We start from the raw sequence: 21,363 nt of genomic DNA on the forward strand, positions 1-21,363 counted from the left end.
GAAGAGGCTATGTCTTTGAGATAGACGTCTTCATCATCACTATCTCAGATCCCATTCACTTCTTCAGTGCTTGAGATAAATACAACTTCCGGCAGAGGTTCATTCACAGGTGACGGATCAAAGGAGACTTCATCTCCCATGATAGCCAAAGCATCAGAAAGAGGACCTGTTTGAATGTTAGGCTTCTTGCCCTCTGGAGGGACAGGAAGTTGGTTAGCATCAATCAGGTCTTGGATTGCATCTTTCAGCCTCCAACACTTCTCAGTGTTATGACCCTTGCCTTGATGATACTTGCAATAAGCATTGGGGTCATAGCTAGCGGTCCTATTCTCAGGTCGAGGTTCTGGAAATGGTTCGATTGGCATAATCAGTCCTTGACCATGAAGACGGTCATAAGCAGCATCATAAGTCATTCCCAAAGGCGTATAAACCCTCCTTTGCCTTTGGAATCTTTGAGGAGGAGCATTAAGGGCCAGCACATCATTGATGTTGATATTGTTGGTAGCATTATTGGGCTTAGAAGACGAAGAAGAAGGAGTGTCGTTCTTCTTGTTTTTCCAAGTACTATTGTTATTGTTGCTACCAACAGACTTCATCAGTTCATCTTCGATATTGATTCCAATATCATATACAGCTTCAAAGGTACTTAAAGGCAGAAACTTCAAGTGTTGCTTGTATTTATGAGTCAGATTGGCAATGAACAAGCGAACCATTTCTTTCTCCTTGGGAGGATCCACCAGGAGCGTAGCTGTTTCTCTCCACCTGCTTAAGTAAGTGGTGAAGCCTTCATTCTCTTTCTGTTTGAGAATGGAGAGTTCACGTTCAGAAGTCTTGGCCTGGATGTTACACTTGTACCGATTCATAAAGCTTTCAGCAACATCCTCCCAGGTCGCGACATGCTTGGATTCCAGAGAAAAGAGGAAACACCGTAGGGAAGAGTGTCACATCTACTCCCTTAAGAGCCATAGTTGCAGAAAAAGCCTTCAAATGGAAAAGCGGATTATCAGTAGGCTTGAACTTGGGAATATCAGCAGTGGAAAACTTCTCAGGAAGCTTCTCTCTTATGGACGAGGAGGTGACAGGCTGTTCCACATAAGTGAACTCTTCGGAAATTTTCCTCATCTGTTCCTTGATCTTGTCCATCGCGGCAGTAGTGACACTGTTTTGATTGTCTTGCTCTACAGTGCTGACTCTAGTGGTGAGTGTCTGCATCATGTCAGACAATCTTTCGATTGTCCTGTTGAGGTTCTCAATGTCTTCATTAGTGGCCATTGGTTGAAAGTAGACTGGAGACGGATCTTGTGGAGATGATTGAGGTGGTTTCCTTGTACGCCTCTTTAGTATAAGAGGTTATTGAGGTATGGACTCGAACCGTAACAATCTACCCTTGCTTCTTGCCCAAGCGCTGCGACACCGAAACAAACACACCTTTAATGACCAAACTTAACCTTAACCTATCCGGAAAAATATTTTATTAAAAATCTATAATTTTGAAAAAAATTATTAAAAATCTATAATTTTAAAAAAAACATGGGAGGATACCATCCGACTTACTCCGAAAAAAAAAACGACACAAAAGACAAGGTTTCCCTAAAATACGGTCAAAAAGTGGTGCATGACTAAAAAAAGTGTGTGGACATAATATGTGAGTGATTAGGTGAGGTTATAGACGCGTGTTTTGACCGTATAGCTAGACACGACTCAAAACTGGACACAGCATTCGCACAAAAATCGAGAAAAAAAGACTGACAGGACACTTTCCTGGGCACCGTGTCACGGTGCAGTTTACCGTCAGACGGTAGATTTTCCCGTGTCACGACACTGTTCACCGTGACACGGCAGAACATGCCGTGACACTGTGCGCAGTTCCAGGTCAATTTTGTGATTTTTTCAGATTTTAATCGATTTTAAGTCCGTACTAATTACTATGTGAGAATAAAAACCCTTGGTCATGGTTTAAACAAAAAGAGCAAACTCATGAGGGTTAGCACCAAACAACCACATAGCATTTAGGCACGATGAAGTAAAAAAAAGTTCGTAACCTAGGGTCAAGATCTATGTTCAACTATTGGTCAAGCTTTGGGTGTCAAAAGGGTACCATGGTTAAGAGTTTGGACGCGTTAGCAAGGCAGCCTCCCTTGAGGGTGTATGCCAACGGGCGGCTCCGCGAGTTCGTGATGAAATCGAACTCGACTCCATGGTTTGGGTGGATTTAATAACTCGGATGAACCCTTATTGTCATGAGCGTTTTTGGGTCGATAGAGCTTAAATCCCCCGGGGCTAAGACGCATGTAGAACACATACGTTTTTTCAGAAAAATCGAAGGAAGTCGACTGTGAGAAAAGAAAATAAGCCACCGGACTGATTTTAGGTCTGCCGTGACACGGCAGAAATTCCCGTGTCACGGTACAGTGCACCGTCAGACGTTACACTGTACCTTGACACGGCAGTCAGAAAATCTGACTGGTGCCCTATTTGCTTTTGCGCGCAACCAAGTTATCCAATTTTTCCTTCGGGACAGACCTGAATGCGATGTTAAAACGTCTATGCAGATGCAAAAATACCAAATTAATCACAGGAATATTTTTTCAAGAATCTTTCAAGTCTCATCCACTCATCTTAATTAAATACCGATCACTCAAATCGATAAATAATTAAGAATCCTCCCCAGTGGAGTCGCCAAATTGTAGGCGTCGCTCGAAGTGCGCCTACGTTAAAGCATGTGGTGAATATGCTTGACACTCATAGGAAGTGGGAATTGACACATACGATTAGGGACAAATAAAGTAGGGAGCCGCCAACAAGTTGTTAAAGAACTTGTAAACCGTTCACGGATCATAAAAAGGCAACCACGATAAGGAACAACGATTGACCCGTGAAGGTTACACCCCATTCATAATCCATGAGATTACTAACTCCATATGGTTCTGAACCACGAAAGGAGGATCGGGGATGATGGTACGAAGTGAGTCATGGAGTCACATTCGCCCGTATTGGCCTCTACTCGATTCTTATATTGAAAAGCATTCCTGTGATCTCAAAGGCATACAAACAATAATTCAATTCGCTCCAAACTATTATTTAACTAAATTGGTTTAATATTAATGCACACATAATTCTAAAAATTTAGTGATCACTTCAATTAATAATAAGATTAAAAGGATCCTAAACCGGTTGTCCAAATTATCTTATTAGGCGTGATTTTCAATTACATATTCCCTTTAAACATGCAATATGGTGATCAATAAAATAAAATCAACATTAATAATTAAAACCAATTTAATCACAATTCCAACAACATAAAAATCGTTAGAAAAATAATAATAATAATAACAAGAGCATGATCCTTTCTTTTAATCTGTTTGCTTGCAACTACAAAATAATAAACGAGTTAGTAACTTCAAGGAAATAATAAAACAATAACTAAATTAAATTAAATAAAATAAGGTTGATTTTGGGGCCAAACCCTCAAACGATTCTACCTTTCACGCCTTGGCTTAAGGACAGAAGCTCGAGTGAAATATGGACTCCTTTGAGTGCTTGAAGAAGGAATTTTGAAGTGAAAAGGGTAGACTAGTGTTTAGGTTAATAGCATAGAAGAGAGAAAATAAAAATAATAAAATTCTGCTTGCCCCGTACATCAGAAATGAGGGGGTATTTATAGGGAAAATGTGCTGAGGGAGCACACGGAACCCTAAAATGATAAAAACCCTAAAAAAGCATCCCGTGACACGGTCAGACTGTACCGTGACACAGTCAGACTGTACCGTCAGACGGTACACTTTCCCGTGACACGGTACAGTTTTGGAGTGACGCGGGAAATTTTCAGAAAACGGAATGAAAAATGCGTTAAGGGTTTACGCGGAAAGGACACGGAACGTCCCGTGTCACGGCAGACCTCCCGTGTCACGGGAAGTCCCACCGTTAGACGGGAAGAGTTCTCGTGACACGGTGGCTATCTGCCGTGACGCGGGAACTTCCAGTCCATTTTTCCGTCTAAATTCATTTTTAACCCTAATTTCTTTCGGCTTTTTAAGTGCCGATTGATAATTTCGGGCTTTTTTCTGACTTTTATTATTCGGGCTAAAATAAGAAAATAATTAAATAAAAATAAATAAAGAGTTTGGGCCAAAAATAAATAAATAAATAAAAAAGGCTTGGACTTAAAATTAATTAATAAGTTTGGGCTGAAATTAAAACTATGCTTTTACCAAACATCAAGACTAATCCATGGACCTTTCAAAAGTATGAATTTAATAAAATACGATTTTTCAAGCACTCTCGGGATTAAATACTAAACCCGACCAATAGTGGCGGTGAAAGGTTATTTATCATCGGGTTTGGTTTTGGGGAGACATTTTTAGGTGTCTACAACTACCTAAAAATAAGCGCCCGCAAATCTTTGCCAGATTTTAGGGATGGGATGGTGAATAGGTCGGGCACTAGCATGTTGGATGTTTGGGGCGGTAAACTAGTTTAAACACGATAAATATCTTTCATTTTGTCATTTTCATGCCAAGCGGTGGGGAATTCCGATTCCAATTCAAACAATTTTGCAAAATTCAATATAAGTTAAACTAATATTTCTATTATTCAACCTAAATTGAAAATTAGGACCATTTTTATTATTTACAACATTCAAAGATGACAAAAATTCACATTTTAGTTCACGATAATTAGGATAATGCATATCAACAAATTTTCTCATTCCTATATCATTCATGAACCTTTTAACATGATCATATAATCCTATTGATTTGAGAGAGGCTAGGTGTAGCCACCGAGAAGGAATTACCTCGCGCTCATTGAGCTTGATGAGCCGTTCCCGTTGGGTTTGTGATGTAATTCGGATTTTCGGCCACTCATCGAGTTGTAATTCTGGGTCATATGCTTGACTTGAGGTTGAACCGCGCCCTCCTTGAGTTCTTGACCTTTTTGATGCCATTGTTGAGAATGGGTTTGAAAAACAATTTGTTCAAAAGTGAACAAAGTTGGTATAGAAGTGTAGAGGGTGAAGAGATGAGAAGGAATATATAAAATTTTTGAGATTTGGGTGAGAAATGGAAGGAAAGATCTTAGACGGAAGGTAGAGGATTTTGAGTTTCTAGAGGTGGGACGGTAATATAGCGTCCGATCGGGCGATCTTAGTGAATATTATTTGCCGCTCTCGCGCCCGATCGGGCGAACGAAACCTTTAAAATTTTTCTGAAAGTAGTCTGTACTCGTCAACTCTCGCGCCCGATGAACGAGCGTGCCTTCGCTCGATCAGCCGAAAACACTTGAAAATTTAACCTTCTTCTCGCTCAACTCGCCGGGCGAATAATCTCTTTTCTTTGCTTCCTCTCGCGCCCGGTTGGGTGGAGCTTCGCCCGGTGGGGCGCGCTACAGCAAAGAGGGGTCTGATTTTTTTCTTTTTTACTCTAAATTTGGCTAACTCTTTCTCCAAACCTGACAAAAACTCATTAAATTCCCTCCACTCTCCTCTCACAAGAAAAAGAAAGGAATAAACCTAACTAAAAAGCAAGAAGATATAGGTTGCCTTCTGCAAAGCGCTAGTTTATCTATAGGTCCCCCACGACCTTCTTACCATATATTTATCGAGATGGGACAGAATCGATTAGGTGAATTAATTAAACTGCACCAATCGTAGTCCCCTCGTGGTATAGCTTGAGTCTTTGACCATTTACCTTGAATACCCTACTATGATCATCGTATAATTCCACAAAACCGAACTTATTTGCCCTTTTTACTGTAAAAGGACCCAACCACCTTGACGTCAACTTTCGTGGGAAAAGTTTAAGTCTAGATTTGAATAACAAAACCTTATCACCCTATTTGAGCTCTCTTGGAAGGATCATCTTGTCATGTCATCTCTTGGTCTTCACCTTGTAGACGCGTGCACTATTATAGACCATCAACCTAAACTCATCTAACTGATTAAGTTGTAGGAGCCTCTTTTCTCCCGCTAGCTTAGCATCCAAATTAAGTTATTTAATAGCCTAATATGCCTTGTACTTTAATTCTACTGGGAGGTGACATGCTTTCCCATACACAAGTCTAAAGGTAGTAGTACCAATTGGGGTCTTAAATGCGGTTCTATACGCCCAAATCGTGTCATCCAACTTATCACTCCTATCTTTCCTAGATTTTGCTACCACCTTCTCTAGAATGGCCTTGATGTGACGGTTCGAAACTTGTCCTATGGTATACACTATACTTCTTGAGAAGGGTGTTCAACTTAATTATCGCTCTATGTACTCCAAATCTAGGAAAGATGGTTTTCTTGAAAAGCCTATGGACCACCTTGGCATCATTAGTAGGTGTGGCAATGGCTTTAACCCACTTGGATACATAATCAACGGCGACAAGTATATATCGATTCTCTCGTGAAGAAGGAAAAGGTCCCATGTAATCAACACCCCAAACATCGAAAATTTCAACTTCCAATATACCTGTTTGGGGCATCTCATGCCGCCGCGAGATGTTGCCAGTCCAAGCCTGCATTCTTGAACATGGTAGGCCAGTAAAATCCTGACTCATTGATCTTAGCCACCATTTTGGTGGAACCATGATGTCCTTCATAAGGTGAGTTGTGGCATCTAGTAAGAACACAGTGAACTTTCCTTTCGGGAACACACCTACGAAATAATCCATGTGCACGCTCACGAAACAAAAAAGGATCATCTTAAAAATAATGTTTAACATCAGAAAGGAATTTCTTTTTAAGTTGGTAGGATAAGTGTCACGGTCCGAGAGTTTTGACACCGGATCGTGCGGCGCGCGCTTGTCTATTAGCGACAAGGACGCAAGCCTAAAGTGAGGGAGGTTCGTAAGCACTCAGCAACACGGACCAAGGTATCTTAAGAAAGCACTCGTCAACAACGGGTGCTAGGTCGGGGCTTGTGACGGCCGATACTTCGAAGCGGGCACAAGCGGAACCGACTAGATGAGGGCGTCTTTTGAGGGTCTCTTGGTTTGGAGGGGATGCTTTAAAACAAGGTAAGCACAATATCTATAAAGGCTTAAACAACACACAAGTCTTAAAGCAATAGCAAAGGGGTAGAGAGCGTAGATTGAATAACCATGCGCTCCCTAAAGAGCTTTATATTGCATTAGTAGAGAATTACAAGTGAACATTGAAATGACAGTAACACAATAATTCTCCCTAGAGCCTAGAAAATAAAAAGAAGGACTAAAGAGACATTACAAAGGGGAAATTACAAGGAAAATAAAGAAGAATACATAATAAAGAGGTTGGATTCTAACATCCTCCCCCACTTAAGCCGTCGACGACCTCGTCGACTCACAAACAAACTTACACACAAAAGAAAAAGAAATAGCAGCTTCATCCTTCGATTGTTGGGGAGGTTCTCGTCCTGGTTCTGATGTTGGCGCGGGAGCTGTTGTTGCGGCTATCGTCTTCTGCATCTGGATCATATGGTTTGAGGCGACTAACGTGGAAGACTGGGTGTATCCTCATCCACGTTGGCGGTTCAACTTTGTACGCACTCTTCCCAATCCGTTTGGTGATGCGGATGGGGCCTTCATATTTTCTGAGCAGTCGACGATCTCTTCCTCGAAGAAACTTGAGTTGCTCTGGCAGGACTTTCACCATCACCATGTCCCCCACACTAAATTCCAACGGCCTTCTGTTCTGGTCTGCCCACTTTTTCATTCTCTTCGATGCTCGCTCTAGGTAAGCACGGGCAACTTCCATGTTTTGCTGCCATTCTTGCTTGAACTCTCATGCTTCACGACTTCTCCCCTCTTCGGAGGTTGCTATTGTGTGAGGCACCAGTTCAAAAGGGCTTCTGTTGGATGTTGTGCTCTTCTGGGCGTTAAAACACAGTTGAGCAACATCGAGGAGTTTCACCCAATCCTTCTGATTGGCGCTGACAAAATGTCTCAAGTATTCCTCTAAGAGACCGTTGAATCTCTCAGTTTGCCCATCAGATTGAGGGTGGTGGCTCGAAGACATATTCAAGTCGGACCCCATTAACTTAAACAATTCCGTCCAGAATATGCTCGTGAATCTCGTGTCTCGGTCGCTGACGATGCTTTGCGGCAAACCCCCAATACTTCACAATGTGTTTGAAGAATAATGACGCCGTCTCCTCAGCACCGCAGGCCTTCTGCAAGGGAACAAAGGTGGCATATTTTGAGAATCTGTCGATCACCACCATCACAGCTCTACTTTGGGGAGACCACTGATAAAGTCCATCGAGATGCTTTCCCACGGACGTGACGGAACAGGGAGGGGATCTAGGAGGCCTCCAGGTTTCTGACGATCTACCTTGTCTTGTTGACAAACCAAGCAAGTTCGGGTGTAGTGCATAACGTCTTCCTTCATCCCGGGCCAATAATACCCCATGGAGAGTAAGCTTAACGTCCTTTGCCAACCTGGATGTCCCGCCCACAGAGTATCGTGGCATTCTTTCAACAACATCTTCCTTAACCCTCCTGCTTTAGGGATGAAAAGTTTTGTACCTTTGGTGAAGATGAGACCATCTTCCATCCAAAAACGTCTGGTCTTCCCTTCTTCAATCATCTTCGTTAAGGTAGTTGTCATCGGGTCATCTGGTAGATAAGCTCGAACTTGATCCCTAACTGTCGTGGCAATGCTGCTTGAAGTCATGGGGGCAAGCTTGTATGTTGCGGCAAGATCCGCACGCCTACTCAGGGCGTCGGCGACTCTGTTGCTTGCTCCCGGCCTGTAAGTGAACTCCACATTAAAATCGGCAAGGGCCTCCTGCCAACGAGCCTGCTTTCCCGTTAATTTTGGTTGGGTGAGGAAGTAGCTAGCCGCCGTGTTATCGGTGCGGACAATGAATTTCGAGCCTAACAAGTAGTGTCTCCACCCCTTCAAGCAGTGAACAATCGCTAAGAGCTCTTTTTCTTGTGCTGCATATCTCCTTTCTGCATCACTCAACTTCCGGCTCTCGTAAGCGATTGGGTGTCCTTCTTGGAGTAAGACCCCGCCCAAAGCATAATCAGATGCATCTGTCTCAACCTCAAACGGCTTGTTGATGTTGGGGAGCGCTAGGACCGGCTCCTTCATTACTGCTTCTCTGACCAATCCCACTTGTTGTCTTTCTTTAGCAACTCCGTCAAAGGGCTCGCTATCTCAGAGTATCCTTGAATGAAGCGTTGGTAGTAATTAGCTAACCCCAAGAACGACCTTAGCTCCGAGACGTTCCTTGGTGCTTGCCAATCACTAATGGCTTGGATTTTCTTCGGATCCATCCTTATGCGGCCACCTCCTACGAAATGACCCAGAAAGCTTACTTCCTTTTTCGCAAAGGCACATTTCTCTCGCTTCACGAACAGGTGATGTTGTCTCAATTTCTCAAACACTTTCTTCAAGTGTTCTAAGTGATCTTCAAGGGTGTTGCTGAAGATTACGATGTCGTCCAAGTAGACCACCACAAACTTGTTCAGATATTCGTGGAAAACTTGATTCATCAACGTACAGAATGTTGCAGGAGCATTTGTTAACCCGAATGACATGACCAACCACTCGAACGCCCCGTACCTGGTGACACAGGCCGTCTTTGGTTCATCTCCTTGTGCAATTCAAACCTGATGGTATCCAGACCTTAGGTCGAGCTTGGTGAAGTACACTGCATCTCCTAGCTGGTCGAACAAATCAGCCACCAAAGGAATTGGATAGTGGTTCCTCACCGTAAGCTTGTTTAAGGCCTGTAGTCGATGCACAATCTCAAACTCCCATCCTGCTTCTTCTGGAAAAGGACCGGCGCACCATAGGGAGCTCTAGAAGGACGGATAAATCCGGCTTCCAACAACCCATCTAATTGTTTTCGTAACTCTGCGAGCTCCGGAGGGGCCATCCGATAGGGACTTCTCGCGGGTGGTCTGGCATCGGGCACCAGCTCAATGCTGTGATCTATGGCCCTTCGAGGGGGAAGAGATTTCGGGAGCTCCTTGGGGAGGATGTTAGAATATTCCCCCAGTAACTCACTAATGACCTCGGGAATGTCCCCCTCCTCCTCTTCCTCCTTCATTGAGAGAGTAGCAAGGAACGTAGGCTCATTCCTCCTAATCCCCTTCTTGAGTTGCATTGCCGAGAGGAGGGGGCCTTTCAATTCTTTCCCTTCTTCTGCTTGGGTGTGTGTCCGCAAGAGGCATGGTTGGCGGCTAGTCACAAGTAAGGACCCTAGGTGGGGCATCGGGACAGCCTTACTGGAGTGTAGGAAGTCCATCCCGAGAACCAGCTCAAAATCATCCATTGTGGCCACAGTGAAATCCAGAGTCCCATTCCACTCCCCAATCTTCGTGTGCACGTTCCTTGCCACCCCACAAGTTGGCTGAGCTTCAGAGTTAACGGTCTTCATTCGACCTCCACTATGCACGACCTTCAGGCCTAATCTGCTTGCCTTCCGCTTGGTGACAAAGTTGTGGGTAGCTCCCGTATCAACCATTGCCCGGGCTTTCTTCCCATTTATCACGACATCAACGTACATCAAGCTGGTGGCTCGGCTCTTGTTCCCGGATGTCTCTTTTTCCATTGCACACATATAATACACTGCCCCTAACTTAGAGGGTTCTTCTTCGCTGACAACGTCCTCCTCTTTGTCATCTCCCTTAGTGGGTTCTGAGGACATCGAGGACAACTTCTTCTGGAGGTTGTCTATTTCCGCCTTGTGCTGGCACTCGAACCATTTATGCGGTCCGCGACAGAGTATGCAAGTGAGGGGTTTGTTCCATGATGATGATGAGCCGGCGGGCCCACCTCTGTTTGTGGATGCCGCGACTCCGCCCTTCCGTGAGTCCTCTCCCCCACTCCTATATCTGTTCCCAACACTGTTCGAGCTGGTTAGAGAGTTACCACTAGTGCTCTTCGGAGTACTTGAAGTTGACCCCATGTTCCCCTTCTTTTGGTTAGGCACCCTCTCTGATGAATAATCCATCAACCTTTCAGCTGCAGCTATAGCACCTGACAAGGTATCAATTTTCTGGCGCCATATCTCTCTTTGGGCCCAATCTTTTAGACCTCGCACAAAGTTGAATAGATGGTCTTTCTCCGACATGTCATGGATCTCCAACATGCAAGCCGAATATTCTTTTACATATTCACGAATGGAGGTTTTGTGTTGCAGAGTCGCAAGCTTGGTGCGAGCAATGAACTCAGTGTTTTCCGGGTAGAATTGAGCCATCAATTCTTTCTTTAGATCTTCCCACGTGTCTACCGACGTCCTCTTAGCTTGGATGTCGGCGTACTTTGTGCGCCACCAGAGTTTGGCGTCGTCCACTAAATACATCGTGGCAGTATCTACTTTTAGTCCGTCCTCCAACTGACAGATACGGAAGTACTGCCCCATGTCAAAGATGAAGTTATCCACTTCCTTCGAATCTCTCGTGCCATTGAAGGTTCGAGGTTTGGGAGGTTTTATTCTAGCACCTCCGGTTCCCCCGAGCCCTCTTTGAGCATGCATCAAGGTTGCACATTTATCTTGTGCCTCGTCAGCTACGCCTTGCACAAAGTTAAGCTGCTCCGTCAACCCATTGATTGCCGAAGTAAGCCTCTCTATTTGCTCGGCTTGTTTTATCACAATATCTTCGAGCTTGGGCAACCTTTCTCCCAATACAGCCCACTCTTCCGACTTGCCTTCAAGCCATGCAAGTCGTTCTTCCCATGAGTATTCTGGCGTCTCGTTGAGCGACATTTTCGAGCAACTTGGCTCTGATACCAACTGTCACGGTCCGAGAGTTTTGACACCGGATCGTGCGGCGCGCGCTTGTCTATTAGCGACAAGGACGCAAGCCTAAAGTGAGGGAGGTTCGTAAGCACTCAGCAACACGGACCAAGGTATCTTAAGAAAGCACTCGTCAACAACGGGTGCTAGGTCGGGGCTTGTGACGGCCGATACTTCGAAGCGGGCACAAGCGGAACCGACTAGATGAGGGCGTCTTTTGAGGGTCTCTTGGTTTGGAGGGGATGCTTTAAAACAAGGTAAGCACAATATCTATAAAGGCTTAAACAACACACAAGTCTTAAAGCAATAGCAAAGGGGTAGAGAGCGTAGATTGAATAACCATGCGCTCCCTAAAGAGCTTTATATTGCATTAGTAGAGAATTACAAGTGAACATTGAAATGACAGTAACACAATAATTCTCCCTAGAGCCTAGAAAATAAAAAGAAGGACTAAAGAGACATTACAAAGGGGAAATTACAAGGAAAATAAAGAAGAATACATAATAAAGAGGTTGGATTCTAACAATAAGTCAGGAGGTAGAGTACTGCCTACTAAATAATTTGCAAAATCGGCATACCAAGGATGTTGCTGTACGACAGCATATAAGTGGTCATCAAGGAAAGAATCATGTATATGAAGAGAATTCTTACCCTCATCATACCTGATTCGTGGCAAGTGGTCTGCCACACCTTTCTTATCTTTAATCTCCACATCAAAGAGCAAGAGAACCCAACGGAGGAGCCTAGACTTTGATTTTTCCTTGGCTATCAAATATTTCAAAGCTGCATGGTCAATAAAAACAATAACTTTAGAACCAACTAGATATGATCTAAATTTTTCTAAAGCAAAAATCACAGCAAGAAACTCCTTCTCCGTGGTGGCATAGTCAACTTGGGCTTCATCCAAAGTTTTGCTTGCATAGTAGATAGCATGCAAAACCTTGTTATTTCTCTATCCTATCACGACTCCTAATGCAAAGTCACTGGAATCACACATGATCTTGAAAGACACTCATCAGTAAAAATAAATGGGGCATCCTTGAGTAAAAGCTGAGTTAGTGGTTTAGCAATTTTAGAAAAATCTTTGATAAAGCGACGATAAAACCCTGCATGACCTAAGAAACTTCTAACCCCCTTAACAATAACTGGAGGAGGTAATTGCTCAATCACAGAAACTTTAGCTTTATCTACCTGTATACCCTACCCTTATCAGATACAATATGACCAAGAACTACTCCCTTAGTCACCATAAAGTGACACTTCCCAATTTAAAACCAAATTGCATTCTTCGTATTTTTTCAAAATTTTAGTGAGATTAATAAGATATGCATCAAATGAAGAACCATACACACTAAAATCATCCATAAAGACTTCCATAATAGACTACTCATCATGCAACGCTGAAAGGTGGCAGGGGCGTTACACAAACCAAATGGCATTCTACGATTAGCAAAAGTACCATAAGGGCATGTAAATGTAGTCTTTTCTTTATCTTTGGGGTGAATTGGAATTTGGAAAAATTCCGAATACCCATCCAAATAGTAAAAGAACTTATGATTAGCCAGAGGCCTTAGTTTCCGAAACTTTATGAACCAAACATTGACTATAAGAAACAAGTGTTGGGGGAGGGATGGAGTAATAGTGGTCATGTGTTGGTTTTCCAAGTTGAGGCCATACTCATGTGTTTTGAGAGATGTAAGGAATCATTGGTGTGGCAATTCCCTGATTTGTCAACTGTTAACGACAGCAACAATGGGGTGAACATGGCGTTAAAAGGGTATTGGAGGTGGTTTGTTGGTGATGTTGATGGTGATGGGATTCGACGGTGGAAGTAAAGGATGGAATCTTGCTGTGGCCATGTTTAGAAATTAGTAGTTGGGGTCGTCGGGTCGGTGTTTGAAATTGGTCACCTAGGCACAAGGCATTAGGGGTCATGTAGCTTTTGTGGCCTAGGCGATGCGATTTTGATGAGGCGCATTGGTTTTCCACAAATTTTTTTATTGTTTATTATATGCGCTTAGCTGGGAACTCTGACAATGCCTTGGTGCGCCTTGACCTTTTTTATACATTGGTTCAGGTTGGCGGTGGAAGTAATGTAGCAGTATTGTCTCTATTTGTTTATCATGAACTGTCCTTTGCGCTGTAGATATGGTGGCCAGTGACTGCAAATTAACTTGGTCACCCACCTTAACTCCCTGCACCCAGGGTCTATATTTTGTTCTATACTTTTTTGTTTTTTGACAACTTGCTTGTTCATAAGATATCCAGTGTCCACACTGAGGTAACAACTGACATGATCTTAGCATGTATAAATTTTGTATTACTTGTCTGATTGTCACTAAAAAGGCTTCGATCAAGGTTGGTAAAAGGGGTGGGAGGGTGTATTATATGTGCACAATATTGCTCATAAATGAGTAGGCACTTAAAATGCAAGTGTTAGTTTTGATATATCATCAAAAATCCTTTGTTGGAAGTTTATCAAAAACATGTGTTATTGCCCCTCAAAAAAAAAACGTGTTATTGATGTGTAAAAATGAGGAACAGAGGGAGTGCTTAAAGTCGTAGGTTTGTTTGTCAAATTACAAACTACTTTTATCTTAATTTCCTTGTTTAATATCATTGTGCAGCGCTGCATTGTTCTCGACATTGAAGGAACCACAACCCCAATATCTTTTGTTACCGACGTTCTTTTCCCGTATGCTCGTGATAATGTTGGAAGACATTTGAGCTCTACATATGATTCTCCAGAAACTCAAGATGATATTAAGCTACTGCGTAGTCAAGTAAGATCATGTTTTCTTTTTTGATCTTTGATGATACTGTTTCATTAGCTACATTAAAGGCCTCTTCCGATCTCCCGGCTCTTGGTAGTGAGGATCCATGTCTTGGCTTAGGGTTTGGTATGTATATCCCTGCATGTTTTACTTTTAGATATGCTTCTTCAGATTAATTTTTTGTCTGTTTTCTTATGCCTTCAGTGTAAACCAATCTACTAATGTTATAAAGAACAGATATGATTACGGTAGCTTATTTTTTTTCCCCAGAACCTGAATTTCAGTGATTCAGTGTGTCATATATGTCTGAGGAGTCTCGGGTAAGTTTTGGGTGTCCAAGAAAGTCCACAAACACCATGGCTCGCTAAATTACAATTATATCTGCTTCATAAATTAGGGTCTTACTAGTATATCAAATATGTCTTGGCACCTGGGGCTGTAATGATCTTGTGAACATCTGTACTCTGCAGCGTTGTTTAATTGGTCAGATGCTGCTTGCTAGCTCACAAAATTGTTTCTGAAATGAGCATTATTTTTGTAGGTTGAAGAAGATCTTAAAGCTGGCGTTGTTGGTGCTGTTCCAATCCCTTCTGATGATGAGGGTAAAGAGGAGGTTATTGCTGCTTTGGTTGCCAACGTTGGGGGTATGATCAAAGCTGACAGGAAAATTACTGCATTAAAGCAGCTGCAGGTAATTAGAAAATCACAAAGATGTATAAAGAACCTATCTTGACTAGGCTATTGTCTGAATCCTGAAAACTAATTTTCTCACAGGGTCACATATGGAGAACTGGATTCCAGAATAATGAACTTGAGGGTGTAGTCTTTGAGGATGTACCAGAAGCTCTTGAAAGGTGGCACTCTTCAGGCATAAAGGTTAGTTTTTACTATTTGTTCTTTTCAATTTCTCGCTTTATCTATTCTATGTCAATTTATTGTATAATTTGTTACAATGTGGATTGGTTATATACTTGTATGGTTTTTTCTACTTAGTTAAATGAAGTTCCTTGATGAGTATGCTAGGTCATCTTTCACTTTTTTGTTCTTTTAAGGAGAGTGAGTGGGGGTGGGGGGTTGGGGTCGAACCTTCTGTAAAAGGCTTGACAAGCTGGTGGCTGGAAATATATGTATCATACAATTGTTGGGTTGATACACTTGTTTGGTCTTGTATGTACATTGAATTCTAGCAATTCTAATGAACAATTAAATGCTTTTTTGGAAAATTGTTAGCTTTTTTTTCTCTTTCTTCTCTGCACTGATGATTTAATCTTTGGCAGTAATGTAGAATAGGGTAAGTAGAAAAGGAAAGGGAGTTGTAAGAGAGTAGGATAAGGGGAAAAATAAAAGAATAAATTAGGTGAAGGAAGAAATTAAACTCATGTGACTGAAGTCACTGAACTCATACATAATCTTTATATATGATGAGACTTGAAACTTTGTACCCTTGTACTACAAGGCCTCCAATAGATTGATTTGGTCCCGTGGGACTCCCGTCCTATTGAATAAGGAAAGAAAATAAAGGAAAAGTTTTACTCTACTATAAAATTGTATAAAATTTTAGGAAAATAGGATGAAGATGTCTTTATATCCTAGATAACCAAATGAGTACTCCCATGAAACTACTATGGCAATACTGAACAAGAGAACCTATATCAAGGAAAGGGGTAGAATTGTGCTATGTGAGAAGAGAGAGGTTCAGCAGTACACCACATCAATACATTATTCCATACTTCTATGAGGATTTTATTTCCTTGTTTATTGACTTTCTGACCCTAATATCAAGAGTTGAGTCATTGAGGCTTAGGGGCATCTTATTAAGAATAAAAAGGTTTGCAAGTGCTTCTTCAAACCAAAAATTTTCTTTGAATATTTAAAAAATAAGCAATACTAATGTTGTACTTCCTCCGATTTTATTTAATTGCAACGTTTCTATTTTCACACTTGCCAATGGACAACTTCAGCCATTAAAATCTGTAATTACCAATAAGTAAAAATTATAAAATTTTGATACTTAGAATGTATACATCAAAATTAGGGGCTGTTTTGATTGGGCAGAAATCATTTTCCAGGTAAATTGGTTTTCCCATTTTTCTTCCGCTTGGTTTATAAAAGGGTGAAAGTTTGTTTTTAATTAAAAATGAAAATTTATCCCCTAAGGCTAGAAAATATTTTCTGGTCTTAAAGAGGGAGTGCCACATTATCCTCCTAATCCATCCTCACCATCTCGACCTCCCTCCTCTTCCTCTATAATTTCTTTTCTTTTTTCTCTCTATTTTCTTCATTAGGAATCTAACAAAGGAAGATGAAGCTTGAAATTTAATTTCCATAAAATATAAAATCCAGTTGAATTTTCTTTTTCATTTGAATCAAACACGGCTTAATAAGGAAAGGCGAATGAGAAGGGCTTAGAAATAGTCTCCAGTGGATCCCTGAGTGTTAACCTATTAGACAATCTCAAGATTTTAAGTTAAGGGCTAAAGGCTAGGAGCCAAAGATGCTTTTCTTGGATATGCTAAGTAAGTCTGCATAGTATGAAGTCTGCATAGTATATCTGTGTAAATCCATATGTTTGCTGTCAAGGAGAGGGGAAAGAGCTTGTAAAATCAAACAGTCTTGGTGGTTCTACCACTCTGCACTACTTAAAACCTTGTGAATATTCGTTGGAACTTTTATGTTTGTAATTTTTTTCTTTCAGTTAATTGTGGGCTTTGGCTATATACTACGAAAACTTCAAATTTGTTAAATAACTACCAATGACAAGCAATAGCCATCCACAAGTAAAATTATAGTAGGGAACTTGCTGGTGGTATTTTATTGGTTGACTAAATGTTTGTGTTCTCATTGTTCTTTAGGTTTATATCTATTCCAGTGGCAGCAGGCTCGCGCAAAGGCTTATATTTGGAAACACCAAATATGGAGATCTTAGGAAATATCTATGTGGATTTTTTGATACCGCAGTTGGGTACGTGCTAATTTCTATGGAACACTTTAAACTCGTGATGCCAAGCTTACGATTGATTTGTAACTTAATTCTCAGTAAATCGTATGGCAGTAATAGGCCATAATGAAATTGCAGCATTTAGTGCTCCTTCAATGGATCAAGCTGCCTGCAATATTTGCTAAGTAACCATTTGAGGATAAACCATTTGGACCAAGCCTTCAGGCACTAAGCAAAAATGGTTTGAATTAATATGGCTTATAAATGACCTTCACCATAATCACTATATCTTAGTATGCTTCACTGCTTAGAGAATTATACACTACGCCAACTTTTTTTTATAAAAAAAAAAAAAAAAAAATACAAAAAAAAAAAAAAAACAAAAAAAATCACTCTTCCAATAATATCATGATGTGCTAACAAAAATATTAATAGTCCTTGACATTTTCAGTACTTATAATTTCCTTTACCCACGTTCGATGCAGCGTTGTTTATTAGCAAAATAGCATGTATTATCTGAGTGAGTAAGCATTTACAAATATTAAACCTTATTGCTTATTCAATTGTTTTGAAGAGAGTAGTGGATTGAGGAGGGGTCATTGTTAGATCCTGGAGATTTATAGTGGATTGGTCCAAGAATTCCATCACTGAATTGTGCTGTTCTTTATTTCACAGGAACAAGAGAGAGACGCGAAGTTATGTTGAGATCTTCAACTCAATGGGGGTTGATGATCCATCAGAGATCTTATTTGTAACAGATGTCTATCAGGAAGCCACAGCAGCAAAGGAAGCCGGTAACTGCTTGTAGTTTGTAGCTGTAAATTTTTTATTATGTTCTTATCTTCCTGGTTAGCTTTATATCTGATCTTTCCTCCGGTTCAATTCTATCATCTCAGGTCTTGAAGTTATAATTTCATTGCGGCCTGGAAATGGACCTCTTCCAGAGAATCATGGATTCAAGACAGTGAATTCATTTTCAGAAATATAATACTTCTGTAATTTAGCTTCTGTAATCTTTCTATGACTTGCAATATTATACTTCTAATCTTGAAAGTATCAATAAGATGTATATTTGAAATAATTGGAAAGGTAAATCAGAAATTGGTTTAAGCAGTTTTTTTTTTTTTTTGAATGAACCTCGAAAGTATTAAAGAATATGGAGTATTTGCTTTGCTTCTGAATTCAGAATAATAAGAGAAATCATTCGCCATAGTTTGTATTGTGTCTATTATTCACTTGGGTATACTGGTAAAGTCTAAGATGCCAAAATAATTTTTGGCTTGTCAAAGTACATCATGATTGCATTTGCATTGCTGCCTAATCATAGTTATATTTGCTTTCTCATTTGCATTGATTTCCACAGCAAATAATGGTCACAACCGTGGGTCCAAATAACATAAATCAACTCGGTGGAGGATGTACCTTCTGCAAGAGGGAAACTGTCCTTTTAATTCTTTCGTTTATTTTGTAATTTTTGAGTATAGTAAGAGGGAAATCTCAATGTCAAAATACATAATGATTGTATTGTTTCCTAATCATTTGGTTTGAAAATTTTGATGTCTTTATATCATCTTTTGCGGACATTGTGCTATGGTCCTTGTTTAATCATTTGTTTGATTTTTTTTTATTTTTTTTATTTTTTTTTTTTATTTTTTTTTTTTTTTTAAAAAAAGTACTAATTTATTTATTTTTCATATATAGTGGACTAGGATTTACCATTTCAATTTAAATTACTCCAATTCAATCTGAATCTAATTAGATCCTACTTCGAATTTAAACTTTTAGTTTGGATCTATTTGAAATCCTATTGAAAATTTAGGGTTTGTTCTCATATGTTTATCTCCATTTCAGCTCAGCTCAGTTCAGTTCAGCTCCTAATTTAGTTCAGTTCAGTTTAGCATATGAGAACACACCCTTACTCTTTCTTTTTTTCTTTTTTTTTATTTTTTTTTATTTTTTTTTATAGTAGTACAATGTATATTTTGTATTTGATAAGGTGATAATTATTAAATTACAAATTGACCCAATAATAACCCATCACGTCTTTGATAGATAAATAACATTGTTGTGAAAAATAGAGAGAACTAGATGAAGCCCGTGCGATGCACAGTTTGTTTCAATTTTTTAAAACATTTTTTTACAAATAAAATTTGTTACATATTTAGATAAAATTTCTAATATCAAAAGATAATATTTTATATTTAATTAGTTTAAACTTAAAAATCTCAATCGCCAATTTTGCGTGGCATTTGAATTATATAATTCTAAAAGAAAATAATAATCTCTTATTTGATTCGCTACAATTAAACTCGTGCGATGCACGATTTATTTAAACTTTTTAAATAACTTTTTTAACATTATATTTATGTGCTAAAATTTGTTATATATTTAGATAAAATTTCTGATACCAAATGATAATATTCAATTAATTTAAACCGGAAAATCTCATTCGCCAATTTTGCTTACGTGTCATTTAAAATATTTAAATCTAAAAGAAATTAATAATCTCGCATTTAATTGGCTACCACTAAAATTTATTGTTCTACATGGCGCGCTGAAAAAATTAAATCCTATGTGGCTCTCTAAAAACTCCATACATATATATATATATATATATATATATATATATATATGCGTACAATCACTAGGGTTTGCTTTGAGAGTACAAGAGTATGATAAACACCCACATATATTTTGAAAGAAATTGTTCAACACCAGCAATATAGGTGTTGTTCTTGTAAAAGGAAAAAAAAAATTAGACGTCGTTTGGTTCATCTAATTTTGTTTCAAAATATTTTATTTTATTTTATCTGAATTAATTCTGTTTTACATGAACTTATTGTTGTTGTCGAAACTCTAACAAAATTCCTTGAACATCCGATGTGGAACTTATATACATTTTACGTGCCTACACTTCTTTGAAACTATTATTTTATTTTTCTTATTTTATGTTAATTTTATAAACTTATTTTGTCAAAACTTATAGGAAGTATTTTTTTTTCTCTAAATCTATCTTGATTACTATTTTTTTTTCTTTTAACCTTTATAATTTCCATTTTGATATCATTTCTTCAAAGGAAACTATTGTGATTATTTACTTAAACACATATTAAAAAATAAAAAATAAAAAAATTCACGATTATTTCTTTAATACTACGTATATGAAGTATATGTTAAACTCAAGAAAATATTGGAGAAAACGGCTTGGCCTTCGTATTGATATTAAACATATATATACACAATACCTTAGGAAACCTAATTAGCCTAAAACTCCTAAAAGATAAACTTTCCAAAATATACAATATTAACATAAATAACAAACCAAACTCCAATACTCCCCCTCAAGTTGGAGCGTGTAAATCACGAATGCCCAACTTGCGTAATAGAAAACCAAACTGTTGTCGGCCAAGAGCCTTGGTGAGAATGCCTGCTAACTGATGACCTGTCGAAACATATGAGGTTGAAATATTTCCGTTGACCAACTCATCACGAACAAAATGACAATCGACCTCTATATGGTTCGTACGTTCATGAAACACTGGATTTTTAGCTATATGTAAAGCCGAATGATTATCACAAAACAACTGCATAGGCTTTGAATGCTGAATAACGAGAACAAACAACAACATTTTTAACCATTTTAACTCACGAGAAGTAAGAGCCATAGACCTGTATTCAGCTTCAGATGAGGATGTGGCCACAGTAGGCTATTTTTTAGTCTTCCAAGAAACAGGGGAACGACCTAGGAAAACAAAATAACCGGACAAAGAACGTCGACTTAACGGGCACGCCGCCCAATCACTATCACAAAACGCCGTCAAGCGTAAATCCCTCGTAGGTCGCAACAAAATACCTTGTCCCGGACTACCCTTAAGGTAGCGCAAGACACGAATAGCCGCATCCCAATGCGAGACCTACGGAACACTCAAAAACTGTG

General features: G+C 39.7%; 1 protein-coding gene across 1 annotated transcript in view; it reads left to right on the plus strand.

Annotated features, from left to right (window-relative positions):
• The window catches only part of LOC145629264 (putative bifunctional methylthioribulose-1-phosphate dehydratase/enolase-phosphatase E1 1), a 50,577-nt gene extending 31,939 nt beyond the window's left edge, over window positions 1-18,638 (plus strand). Inside the window, exons 8-13 of the mRNA XM_081681810.1 lie at window positions 14,342-14,497; window positions 15,030-15,179; window positions 15,263-15,364; window positions 17,341-17,450; window positions 18,102-18,220; window positions 18,323-18,638. Coding sequence (XP_081537936.1) covers window positions 14,342-14,497; window positions 15,030-15,179; window positions 15,263-15,364; window positions 17,341-17,450; window positions 18,102-18,220; window positions 18,323-18,414 — 729 coding nt within the window. The 3' untranslated portion in view covers window positions 18,415-18,638. The remainder of the gene's footprint in view (window positions 1-14,341; window positions 14,498-15,029; window positions 15,180-15,262; window positions 15,365-17,340; window positions 17,451-18,101; window positions 18,221-18,322) is intronic.
• Window positions 18,639-21,363: the final 2,725 nt, after the last annotated feature.

Source organism: Chenopodium album, chromosome 4 (assembly GCF_948465745.1).
Source record: "Chenopodium album chromosome 4, dcCheAlbu1.1, whole genome shotgun sequence".
Classification (NCBI taxonomy): Eukaryota; Viridiplantae; Streptophyta; class Magnoliopsida; order Caryophyllales; family Amaranthaceae; genus Chenopodium; species Chenopodium album.